The sequence below is a fragment of the Bombina bombina genome, chromosome 6 (genome assembly GCF_027579735.1).
Source record: "Bombina bombina isolate aBomBom1 chromosome 6, aBomBom1.pri, whole genome shotgun sequence".
Taxonomy (NCBI): Eukaryota; Metazoa; Chordata; class Amphibia; order Anura; family Bombinatoridae; genus Bombina; species Bombina bombina.
In genome coordinates, this window is record NC_069504.1 from 517378935 (window position 1) to 517392899 (window position 13965).

Consider the following 13965-nt stretch of genomic DNA (forward strand, 5'->3'; position numbering starts at 1 on the left):
GGAGAATAACCCACAAGTAATGGATGATCCGTGGACTGGATACACCACAAGAGAAATAAATTTATCAGGTAAGCATAAATTATGTTTTTACTCAAACACACACACCTATAAATAGTAAAACTAGAGAAAATGATAAGTGGTCTCTTAATTTTACCAATAGCCAATATATTAATAGTAACTACTTAAGAACTGTCTTTTAGTTAAATAGTTTAGTACAAAGTATGAAAGAATTGTATTAATTATACACACTTAAGAATAAAATGTAATTGGTAGACTACTCTCACCATACAGCCACAAGTCGTCTTTTTTTGTTCTGGCATTTGGCTGCCAAGTAAGCATGTTATAGTTTGCACTTGGGAGAGCATGCTTATTTCTTATACTGTATGCTTCCTTATATGACTCCGCACAAGTGTGCCTGGCTCCTAAATATTTTTCTAGCTTTAGTACAGCATATATAGTTACTACCAGGGGCGTATTATGGCCTAGGCCAAAAAGGCAGATTTGGGAGAGGCAGCACACCTGCCCTATCCTCTCTCTAAAAACCAGCACAGTGTGCAATAAACTGCAGACTTTTAGTCACTCTTCACAGGCAGTGCTCCTTTAAACCATTGCTTCATTTAGAGTCGCCGGCATTTTTGCAGTGGAAGCGTTCTTAGTGAAAATCTTGCCCGGGGATATGCTTGCAAGGTAAGGCTGGAGGAGAATATCTTGTGCCAATATGCTGCCTCCCCTTGTCAGCTGTGGTGGGTCTGCAAGTGCAGTGCTTATTGCAGATCTAGTAACTAACAGACTGAATGCCTATGTGCACTGCTTAGATCAACTTGTGATGTCTAGTCATCAACTCTCAGCGCTAATGTATGTTTGCTACTAATAGCTAGTTTTCTCTGTAAAGGGCAGTGATTGTTTCAAATTGTATTCTTCTTTCCCTCCCTTCCCCTCTCCCTTCTTTCCCTTCTTCCCTCAACTCACTCCCTCCCTGCAATTCAACCCACCTGTAAGTGCTAGCCCATTTTCTTTTGAATTGTTATGATCAAAATAAATTTAAAATAAAACATTTTACACACTGACCCCAAAAAATATTAAGGGGGAAAAAGGCCTAAAACCTTGGGGGGGGGGGGGGGGGCAGCAGAATTTTGAGTGCCTAGGGCAGCACAAAACCTAAATACACGACTACCCATGTCAATTTATGATTGCAGTAATTAAATAAATATAGGCAATTTCCTAATAAATGGTATTTGTCTTAGATAAAATTAGCTAATTTACCTTTAATTGTTAGCATTTGATTTCCAGTAATTATTTATCAATTTTCTTCAATAAAAATAATTGTTTTGAAAGTATGCGACTATGTTTTTGGGAACTTTTAGTTAATATTGATAAGTTTCTACTAAGTATTGTTACACAAAGGGAAACTACAAATACATATTGCATAAAAGCATAACAAATATTGCCTATCCTGAATTCAAGTACTTAACACAAAAGTATGACATTTATATAAGACTGTTACATTTTTTTATTATTTTGACTAAGATAAGTAGTAATATTCAGGGCCAAAGCTAGGATTATTATAACTATAATAGCTATAAAGGTTAACTTCTGCATGCCATAACATAGCAAATCAGTGGTGGCTCTGCTCAACATAGCAAATCAGTGGTGGCTCTGCATAATAAATCAAACAGTGGTGACAATATATAAAACACTCAAACATGGAGTCAGGACTTTAGTTTTTCACCACCATACCTAGACTGATACTAGCATGTCTAACAGGAAAATGTATCAAGCTGTTGGCGGACAAGTTCTTAAACAGAGAACCTGTCCACCTGCAGTCACCATTTGGCAAAATTTAAGACCTCAAAATAGCTCTGCTATTCAATCCTTCCCCCTGCTCTTGGGCAACCAATTTTGTGAGAGCAGGCCCTGACAATCCCCCCCCCCCCCCCCGAACCAGTGCATTTTTAGGTGATTTATCTCTGCCACGTAGGACAAGAAGCAAATGCTGCTTCTTAAAGGGAGAGGAAATCCCAACTCTTTTTTTTTTCTCATGATTTGGATAGAACATACAATTTTAAACAATTTACTGCTATTATCAAATTTGCTTCATTATCTTGTTATCCTTTGCTGAAGGAAAAGCATTGCACTACTGGCAGCAAGCTAAACATATCTAGTTAGCCAATCACAAGAGACAAATGTGTCCAGGCACCAATCGTGGGGGGAGTGTATCTCAGCCACAGAAGATTCGCTGTATATGGAGTTTGATATCCACAGATTTTCAAACAGCTGCGCTACACGGATCTTAGCGTGATCCGTGTAGCGCAGCTGTTTGAAAATCTGTGGATATCAAACTCCATACACAGCGAATCTTCTGTGGCTGAGATACACTCCCCCCACGATCCGGTTACCTGATTGGCCTCCAACGGAACACGTGAGACATACGACGTCAGGGAGAGGAAGCAAGCCGCCGGGAACTTCAAACGGAGAGACGCTGATCCTCCATCGGGCGTACAGCTTCCCAAGACCCCAAAGAAAAACGAGGTAAGATTCAATCAGAAGTCCGGTTAGGGGGAGTGCAATACTACATTGTCCAGATTTGGAGACACGGAAGATAAGTCAAAGAACTCAGTTGTGGCCACAACTTCACTACATATTTTTCGCAACATATGTATACATAATCTAACAGTCAAGTTAAGACACACAAGGAGAGTGTGCACTGGAGTATTTGATACCACATCACTAATCAGACTCTAGTAGCCTTTTTATGTAAAAACGGACTTTTATACAAAGTGTTTTTTTATATGTATGCCAACAATAGGTGGCTAACGGAATCATTCTGATTTTATTTTAGTAACATTTTATCTGTATAATTTTTATTTGTATCTGCATATATAACGTGAAATTTCATATAAAAATATTTTGAACATAAACTAGTTTGGTGTCATTAGAAAGATATATCAATTTGGTATGAGAAAATATAGAGGAGCAATCAATTCATTTTACGACTAATAAAGGGATTTAAAGGCAAAACACGATAATATATTTTAAAGGCACATTGATTTAAAGGCACAAAACGACATTAGATTCTTAAAGGTATATACTGTAAACACATTATATGCACTATTAGCATAATATATGCACTATGAACACTGTTTAAAACCATAGGTTATCACCAGACAACATTAATATAGTGTTGAAAGAATATTGTTGACTATTTTCAATCACTAGGTGATAGATAGACACGTGGAACAATTGTAAATACACTTGAATAATACATAATAGATAATACATATAATTACCACAATAATTAGTCCAACTCACAGCTAGAACTATTAGCGCTCCCCACACCCCCTCACACACACCTTGAGATATTTCTTGGCCCAGTCTTGACGTTTCAGCTTGTGTGTCTTGTTCAGTGGTGGTCGTCTTTCAGCCTTTCTTACCTTGGCCATGTCTCTGAGTATTGCACACCTTGTGCTTTTGGGCACTCCAGTGATGTTGCAGCTCTGAAATATGGCCAAACTGGTGGCAAGTGGCATCTTGGCAGCTGCACGCTTGACTTTTCTCAGTTCATGGGCAGTTATTTTGCGCCTTGGTTTTTCCACACGCTTCTTGCGACCCTGTTGACTATTTTGAATGAAACGCTTGATTGTTCGATGATCACGCTTCAGAAGCTTTGCAATTTTAAGAGTGCTGCATCCCTCTGCAAGATATCTCACTATTTTTTACTTTTCTGAGCCTGTCAAGTCCTTCTTTTGACCCATTTTGCCAAAGGAAAGGAAGTTGCCTAATAATTATGCACACCTGATATAGGGTGTTGATGTCATTAGACCACACCCCTTCTCATTACAGAGATGCACATCACCTAATATGCTTAATTGGTAGTAGGCTTTCGAGCCTATACAGCTTGGAGTAAGACAACATGCATAAAGAGGATGATGTGGTCAAAATACTCATTTGCCTAATAATTCTGCACTCCCTGTATATATACATACACACATACACACACACACACACACACACACACACACACACATATATATATATATATATATATATATATATATATATACACACATACACACACATATATATATATATATATATATATACACACACATACACACACATATATATATATATATATATATATATATATATATATATATATATATATACACACACATACACACACACACACACACACACACACATATATATATATATATATATATATATATATATATATATACACACACATACACACACACACACATACACCAGACATCGTGCACTGATATCTTGCAGTATATCATAAGTTGGAGGATTGTTAGTGCTCCTACAAGTGCCTATCAGCCCCAGTAAGTAATATCCATCAAGCTGTGGTTAAAGGTGAGTCCGAGTCCCACAGCTTTCATCAGTTCCACCAACTTTTATAAAGGCTGTTAAAATTGTGCAGAGAGTGCAGGGACTGTGCAGGGAGATATTTCAGCAAGATGCTTACAGCTGTTCTGACCTGCACTCTCTTCCTCCCTATGTTCCAGGGGAGTCCCCTCCAATTCTAGCCATTATGCCAGCACATATGATCCATACTATGAAACCCAAGTTAAAGTGAATGTAAATGTTGATGCTAAAGTGCCCGGTTTTTAAAAATTTGATTAAAAACAGGGGCACTTTAATTCATCAAAATTTACATTTCAGTCCTGTTGTGAAAAAAACTTACCTTTTAATCTTCACAGCAGCTCCAGCTTCCTCCACCTTTTGCAAAGCCTCTTCCTGGGTCTAAAATGATTAATCCGACTTCCTCCAATCACGGCGTTGAATCAGGCACTGATTCCCCCGGGGGGGAGCTGTGATTGGAGGATGACCTATCCATCATTTCTGACATCAGAAATGGCTTGCAACAACCGGAGGAAGCTGGAGCTGCTGTGAAGATTAAAAGGTACGCTTTTTCACAACAGGAGTGAAATGTAAATTTTGATGAATTAAAGTGCCCCTGTTTTTAATAGAATTTTTAAAAACCGGGCACTTTAGCATCAAAATTTACATTCACTTTAAGCAGTAAAAATGAACAAAAAATGTATGTTATTCACCAAATTTGACCCCCCCCTCCCTTGTAGGGGTGCTCTTATTCAGTTGCATTGTCTGCCTCTTTTCTAGTACCTGCCCTGATAATATTAATTGATGATTGCATATTCTTCAGTATTATTAGCTCTTGAAATGTTATACCCACATTGTCCATTAGATGTCGCCATATTCTTATGAATGTTTCTTCTAAATATTTTGTGTGCTAAATTATAGGTTTTTACTCTCTATATACCTGGTGGATTCATTAGCAGCCAATAGGTCATACTTTTCTGGATATTCCCATGTACTTTACCACTTGGCTTTTAATGTTATGTAAAATACTAAACTCTGTGCAACATTAAATATTTCTTCCATTTCAAACAAATACGAGCAACTGTCATTTTGTCTGCTGTCTGACTACATCATACAATGAGTGTGTTATCTGTACTGTTATTGTATGAAATTCCTAATACTGTACCATTTGTGTTCCAATGCAGGCGTCACCGTTGCCCCCACATGCCTACAAAGATTTTTGAGAAATCAGGAAAGCCGTGTGTACTTACAGAATATGTTGAAAAGTACCCTCAGTATGATAACTTCCAACCTACAAAGAGCTTGAAACCAAACCAAGAGTACCGAGGAAACCATGGGAAAATGGAAGGAATAACAACCTTTAAGTAAATGTGTTTTAAACTGATTATATTTAAAGGGATATGAAACCCAGAATATTACTTTCACGATTCAGACAGAGCATGCAATTTTAAACAACATTCTAATTGACTTCTATTATCAATTTTCTTCATTCTTTTGGCATCTTTTGTTGAAAAGCAGGAACATAAGCTTAGGAGCCGGACCATTTTTGGAACACTATATGGCAACAGTTTTGCAAGAATATTATCCATTTACAAGAGCACTAGATAACAGCACTGTTTCCTGTCATGTAGTGCTCCAGATGCCTACCTAGGTATCTCTTCAACACAGAATATCATGGGAATTAAGCAAATTTTATAATAGAAGTAATTTGTAAACTTTTTTTTTTAAATGGTGTGCTCTGTCTGAATCACAAAATACATTTGTGCGTTTCATATCCCTTTTAATGTCATATCGTATACTACTGTCTCCCAGTTCTTACATGTTAAGTCCTTATGTCATTCTTTATTGTACAGTATCAATTCATTCTATCTTCACTGTTATTCCTTTATTTATTTCTCTTCCATCTCATAGGTTACAAATGTACAATATGATCCTTCTACTGTAATTATTGTTTTGTGTCTGTGCACTGTATGTCTTCTGATTCTACTAGGGCAGTTTATACTAAAACTAGACATGTTTTACATCTTTAGAAGAGATTCCTGAGACAGTTTGTCACCAATGAGTGATACAATTCTGCAGAAAACGTACTTTAAAGGGACATAATACTCATATGCTAAATCACTTGAAACTGATGCAGTATAACTGTAAAAAGCAGACAGGAAAATGTCACCTGAGCATCTCTATGTAAAAAAGGAAGATATTTTACCTCACAATCTCCTCAGCTCAGCAGAGTAAGTTCTGTGTAAAAAGTTATACTCAGCTGTTCCCAGCTGCAGGTAAAAAAACAAAAAAACAAATAAGAAATGAACAGCAGCCAATCAGCATCAGCAGTGTTGAGGTCATGAACTCTTTTACTGTAATCTCATGAGATTTGACTTAACTATCATGAGATTTCATTGTAAACTTCCTTACAATGAATACGGAAATAACATAAGAGTGCACAATGCTCATCCCTTCAGCTGTCCCGGGACAGACATACTGATGTGCTGCTTAGAAATCCTTTACAATGGGATGTGGCTACTGAGGAACTTTTGAGGTAAAGTATCTTTCTTTTTTACATAGAGATGTTCAGGTGATATTTTCTTGTCATCTTTTTACAGCTATACTGCATCACTTTCAAGTGTTTAAACATTTGGGTATTATGGCCCTTTAAGTGTCCTGTTTAGTTTGTTACTAAGCATGTTGCAACATCAGGGGCATTATCAAAAGCAGGTTTTCATTTTAAAGATTTTCCCAGAGTAAATTATTTAATATTCTGCCCATCCACTTACTTAGGTTCTGTAAATGTAATGGTGGCGATGGTATACATGCATTTTTAATCTTTTCTTTGCACATAAATCCTAAACATGTTATAAAATCTAGAGACTGTAGATCTCTCATAGCTACTGCTTAATCAACCTGTGCTGGGGTCGGTGCGGATGCTCAGCAGTAGTGATGGGCAAATGTTTTGTAACATTCGAAAATTAAATCATAACACGTTCATTCGTTTCGAATTTCGAATGTTTGCACAACATTCTAACATTCATTTTATGTAATAGTATTTATAATGCTTTCTTTAAATGTAATATTCGATTCAAATTTTTCTAATAATTCAATTTGAATTATGCAATTTTCAAAATGAAAATTCAAATCTATATATTCGTAATAGAATTTCTGATGTTCTCTTTAAATGTAATATTTGAATTAAGCAATATTCGAAATAGAAACATTCAAATTGATATATTTGTATCTATCATGTATCAATTTACTAAATTCCCTACCACATGAACTATTGAACTTCTGAATAGTATTTCTTAAATCGAATGTTACATTCGAAATTTAGAATGTGGATATTCGATTTCTTTATGAGCATTTGAAAATAAATTTACATTCAAAAACCGAAATTTTTATGGATTTTTATTCTTATCAACATTCAATTGTCCAAAACGAATGTCCACAGGACTATTCGTTCTACCAAACGAATTACACTTTCACCACATTTGCCCATCCCTACTCAGCAGGGACAAACTTTTGCAGTGCAGTGAAAAGGTGAAAATAACCAATGCTGACACCTTGTGTGAATGGTGACTTCTCTATTTGTTGTAGGTCCCAGGAAAACCAGTCCACATAGTGGATGTCTTTAGCCGTAGAGAACATTTGCAATAAGAAAAAAGGAAGACTGGTGACCTTTACATCTCTTGGCAGAAGTTTTATTCATTCACAGGTGATACCTGACATGTGAACAGACAGTGGCACTGCATTTGACGCGTTTCTCGCATGCACACGTGCGCTTCCTCAGAGATTGCAGGCCTACCTTTTTTTCTTATTGCAAACCTTTTTTTTTTTTTTACTTACTGATCGTTATTACTGATGGCAGAATTATTGGCGACCACATTAGAGATAATACAAATACATGATAATTCATCCTGGTTAGTGAGGGTAAAGCTCCTTATCACTTTTATCTGTTAGCAGTTTTAAATAATTGCTTTAAATACTTATTTGTGTTTTAGGTCAGATTTCATACCATATGATGTTGTAGGCCGCCCTGTACGCCCACATGCAGAATATCAACCAAAACCTGGTAATATTGACCTTGGAACAACCTATAATAAGGATTATAACCCTTATAAAATACAACCTATGGCACCTGTGCGGCCAGTGGAAAGGCGACCAACTTATGTTGGAAAGTTTGATACCAACCCTACATATAAAGGTAAAGCTGCCTAAAATAAAATAAATCAATATTTTATTTGTATTTATTTGTTTACGTTAGTTTTACCTATAGATATTAAACTATATCTCTTACTTGAGTTTTTGATTACATAATACATGCTCTGTAAAGGGACAGTAAATGTCATTTTAAACAACTTTCCAAGTTACCTTGACTATCAACTTTGCTTTGTTCTCTTGGTATGCTTTGTTAGAGAACAGACTCAGGAGCAGCAATGCACTGCCGGGAGCTAGCTAAACACATCTGGAGAGCCAAAAACAAGACATATGTGTGCACTAATCACCAGTTAGCTCACAGTTGGGCATAGCTGTTACTGAACCTACCTATGTTTACTCTTCAACAAAGGATACAAAAAGAGAACTAAGCACATTTAATAATTGAAGTAAATTGGAAAGTCGTTACAAATTGCATGTTCTATCTGATTTATGACGTTTTAATTTTGACTTTACGATGTTAATCCATTTGCTGTAAATTTCAACCATATCTTCTTTTTAGTTAAGCCAGCCTTAAACGACCACTAAATACGTTGGAATTTTATAATTGATAAATAAACAATAAAAAGATAATGCAATAGAACTTTGAATTTGAAATGAGCACTAGAATATTTTCTTGGAAATTTTTAAAGTTAATCTAATTTTCCCTCCCCCCCTGTATCATGTAGCAGCCAATTACAAAACGGGTATACATATATACTGTGCACTGTAGCACATGCTCAGTAGGAACATAAAAATAATATGCACGTTTTGATAATGGAAGTATATTGAATTTATTTTTTTAAATGCATGCTTTATCTAAATAATGAAAGTTTAATTTTGACTTTAGTGGCTTTTTAAATTTACTGTGTGGATTATCTGGAGTAAGAATTGGTAAAACTTTTAACACATCTGTTGATCAGGTTTGATAATTTTTAGAACATATATAACTTTTCTTATTTTATTTTTATTTAAGATGACTTCAGGGCATGGGATATGCAAAAAAGGGAACTTGCAAAACATGATAATGCGTATCAGCCTCCAACAGGAAAGTTTGGAAATTCAACTACTTTTCAGGATGACTATTTTCCAAAGGAACTTATGCCAAGAGAGAGCTATAAGCCATCTAACATAGCTAAACATAGTGACATTCCTTTTGATGGTACGACAAGTCACCGCACTTCTTATGTTCCCTATGACATTGTACCAAGGTTTGCAAGACAAAAAGAACAGTTTAAGCCTAGTAGCCAGCCTTTTGAAGACCTAACCACCCATCGTTTGAATTTTAAGGGTGTACTTGGAGAGCTAACAAAAAGCTATAAACCTGAGCATGGCAAGGTTGGTAGCAGTGCTAAGTTTGAGGGCAGCACTGAATTCAAAGATAGTTTTCAGCCATGGTCAGTAAATATGCCCCATGTCCACAAATCTCAAGAGTATATTCCACCAACCACCCACATGGAATTAGATACTACAACTCATCTTGATTATGTTCCACATCAGTTGGGTTTCATTGCCCCCATCAGACCAGTTTCTCATGGAAGGAGAAGCAATGCACCATTCCAAGGAAATTCGACTATGAAAGATGACTTTAGAGCCTGGGAAACTGGACGTCAAGAAATGATTAAGAAAGATCATCAAATTCCAAAGCCCACTGGAAAGTTTAATGGACTAACAACCTTCAAATCCCATTACCAACCTCATGAAATACATCTAACGCAAAGCTTTAAGCCTTCAAATGCAGCACTCCGCAGTTCTGCTCCATTTGAGAGTGGAACATTGTATCGCTCTGATTTTACACCCAAGGCAAATGAAATCTGCCCAGCAAATTATCCATCCCCTCCTGGCTATGTCTTTGAAAATATTGATACTCGAGGTCATAAAATATTTCGGAAAATGCTTACACCAGGAATGAATGTATTTTCTAAGTTAAATGAAGACAACCTTGCAAAGGCTATTGCAGTGATTTCTTAAGTAAAGTTCTGCATTGATCATCATCATGTAATAAAACGCATTGCATTATTTAAGAATAGTGCAATTAAATCAGTTTCTGCACTTTTTACCTAATTTCATTTATGATCCATATAAATTAATAATAATTGAAGAGATAATTCTGAATAGTTTATTGCATATTGATTCTAGTTTCTAAACTTAACTATGTATGGAGTATATCCTAATAAATACAAAAAGCATAGCACAGTGCAGTAACGTCTGCAATTTTACAGAAGAGCAGATTTTATTTTATAAATGCATTTATTATAGAAATTATTCCTCAGTAACAAAAATGAAGAGGTATTATCATAATTAAAATATATATTTTTGCTAAAATTATTATATTAAAGGTCTTTATCCATATAAATATAACACATTTACTACAATTATAAATATAATTTCACTCTTATTCTGTTTGACATTTGATTTTGACTGTTTAATTAATGTTAATGATTAATAAATAGCAACTAATAGATTATTTACAGATATATCTGGATTTTGATTTATTTATTAAAACACATCATGTTATAGTTTTATAAATGCATTAAAATTTACAATATTTTTTAATAAATAATAAATATAATTTTTTTTGTAATTATACACATTGAATTATCAAAGTATTCACTAAAATATATTAATAAAATTGAGGCTTCTGCTTTCAAATGAAAAAATCCCTGACATTATTTTGTTAAAGTCATTTGAGAATACTGCATTTAGAACTAACATGTAAATACAATTTTACTAGATGTGGACAACTTCATTATCATCTTTCCTTCACTTAGCATGCAGGATGTTAAATTGCATCTTGTTATTACATAAAGGGCCAGATTATAAGTGGAGTGCATGCAAGCGATATTAGCGCTCCACTTTATAATACCAGCGCATGATAATGTGCACTGGTATTATAAGTTAATCGCAATGCGAACACAAGCTCACGTTCACATTGCTAGTAAGTATTGCACTCGCAAGAGCACGCTTCCATAAGCTCCTATGGGAGCCTTGTTCTGATGCCGTCAGAGACGGCATAAGAACCTCGTGCAGCAAAGGGGTTAAGTAGCGCAGCATTTTTAAATATATATGTATATGAATGTATACATATATATATTTATGTGTTAATATGTGTATATACACACATTAACACATAAATATATATGTATATAATCATATACATATATATTTACATTGCGGTCTATGGGAACCCACCGTTCCCATAGATCACAAAGTAAAGGCACTTTTCAGTGCCTTTTTTTTTTTTTTTCAAACACCTCACTCCCACCAACTTTAAAGCCCCAGAACTGCTCAGTGCAGTTTTTTTTTTATTAAATAAAAGTGCTACTTTTTTTTTAAAATAAAAAAAAATACAATGCCCTTGATTTTGAGGGCATTTGGCACACTTTTAGAAAACTAATGATCTAATCTCTGGTTAATTTTCGGAGTGCTAATTATTAACAGGGGGTTGTAGTAGCAATAACCAGCCACTGGTAATAGCTGGCTAATTATTGTGCTCCCGCAAACAGGCAAATTGGCCCGTTTCCGGGAGCACAATAATTTAGTGCTCCATTTGTAATCTAGCCCATAGAGTGATAGAGAATTATGACTTGCCCTAAGCAAACCCAATGTAAATCTTTTATACGGTGAATTCTTATAACCCTATAAAACATGTCCTACACTGGTATGAGCACACAAAACGTTTGACATCCAACAGTAATAAATACAGGTATACTCCTATCTTGGTCAGTTCTTTAGTCACTTTTTGAACATTCCGTAGTGGTTATCTATCAAAGAAAAAAACATGTCCCTTCAAAAGAAATATGCAGTACAAATATATTAGAATATATTCACATAAATACTCCCCTTTTGCTTATAGCGCTGCAGAATCTGTTGGCGCTCTACAAATAACCGATAATAATAAAAAATACAATGTTACACAATTTCATTATACGTGAGTCCAAGAGGTATTAGCTGCTGAAAATCTAAAATCTTATGTCCCTTTTGAAGATCACTAATTGGGCCTATCTTAAATATTGTGTACAGTTTTAGGAACAAATCTGCAGAAAGATATAAATAAGCTACAAACTGTTCAAAGGCTGTTAATAAAATGTTGAGAGCAAAAAATTGAACAGATACCTTATGTAATAAAGCTGGGAATGATCCATAAACTAAAGATAAGATTCAAGGATATGTGCAAATGAAAGTAAAAAAATAATAATCCAATTTTATACTAAAAGCTTGAAAAAAAGAAACATTGACCTCATAAAAAGGAAAATATCAAAAAAGAATATTAGATTGGGGTCAATGTTTTATCTACTTATACAGAACTTAAAAACTTTAAGGCACAGGAAACCCATTTTTTTCATTTCATGATTCAGATAGAGCATACAATTTTAAACACCTTTCCAATTAACTCCTAGTATCTAATTTTCCTCATTATTTATAGAAAAGCATAGCTAGCTAGGCTCAGCACCTGTGTGCTATTTGCTGATTTGTGGCTGCACATATCTGAAAAGAAAAGAAAAATATTTTCCTGTCCCTTTAATAATGAATTACAGTGGCCGCTGTATGATTCAGTTAACAACTCATTTGTCATAAAAAGGATTTGCTTATACACACGCACAAGTTGTAATGTATAGGCTATATAAAGTCTAAAAAGGATTGGAGAGGCCATTCCATTTAAAGGGTAAATAAACTCAGAATTGGATCTCCCTTAATAAGTTTACTTATGCATAGCAAAAAACATTTTTTGCAATGTTTAATGTGGCTGAAGGGGATGTAGAATCAAGGCTTTCATATTGCACTTGGATGACAGAATACTGCAGAGCCATGGGGCTCACAATGGGATGCAGAACCAGTGGCCTTACGTGACTATCATGGGAAAGCAGAATCAGGGCTCTATATTTGCATGTGGATGTCAGAAGACTATATTGATGTGGCACATGGCTATTAGAGATAAGGTCTGATGTAATATGATGCAAAATATATTTGTGTGTATGTGTATAGTAAATCTGGTGCAAAATGTGTATTCCCAATAATAAACAATATATTAATTTCTTCAATTTCTTGAATGTTACCTTGTAATTTAACAACTATGGAATCCAAACTGTAACAAGTGAAATTTTTAAAAACTAATATAGTAAAATATTTTTATAATAGGCGAAAAAAAACCTTATGGCAAATTTAGTACTTATATTCTACCTAGCTATATCCATCTCTCTCTATTATACAATCAATATCTGTTTAGCTGCTGGCTACAGAACTCCCACATTCCTGGAAGATGTTCCTCAAAAGAAGCACAATCCACATATAGGGCTCGATGTACTAAATTGTGAACTCTACTTTGGAGCCCTGGCTGAGCCTGCTTACCGCAATCTAAGAAGCAGAAGACTTACGACCTCTGCTTCTTACCTCTCTGTCACCTCATAGTTTGTA

At 35.1% G+C, this 13965-nt stretch overlaps 1 protein-coding gene across 1 annotated transcript in view; it reads left to right on the forward strand.

Moving 5' to 3' along the window:
- Positions 1-10594, forward strand: part of SAXO2 (stabilizer of axonemal microtubules 2) — a 36948-nt gene extending 26354 nt beyond the window's left edge. The window contains exons 2-4 of the mRNA XM_053717411.1: positions 5553-5732; positions 8358-8560; positions 9527-10594. Coding sequence (XP_053573386.1) covers positions 5553-5732; positions 8358-8560; positions 9527-10521 — 1378 coding nt within the window. The 3' untranslated portion in view covers positions 10522-10594. The remainder of the gene's footprint in view (positions 1-5552; positions 5733-8357; positions 8561-9526) is intronic.
- Positions 10595-13965: the final 3371 nt, after the last annotated feature.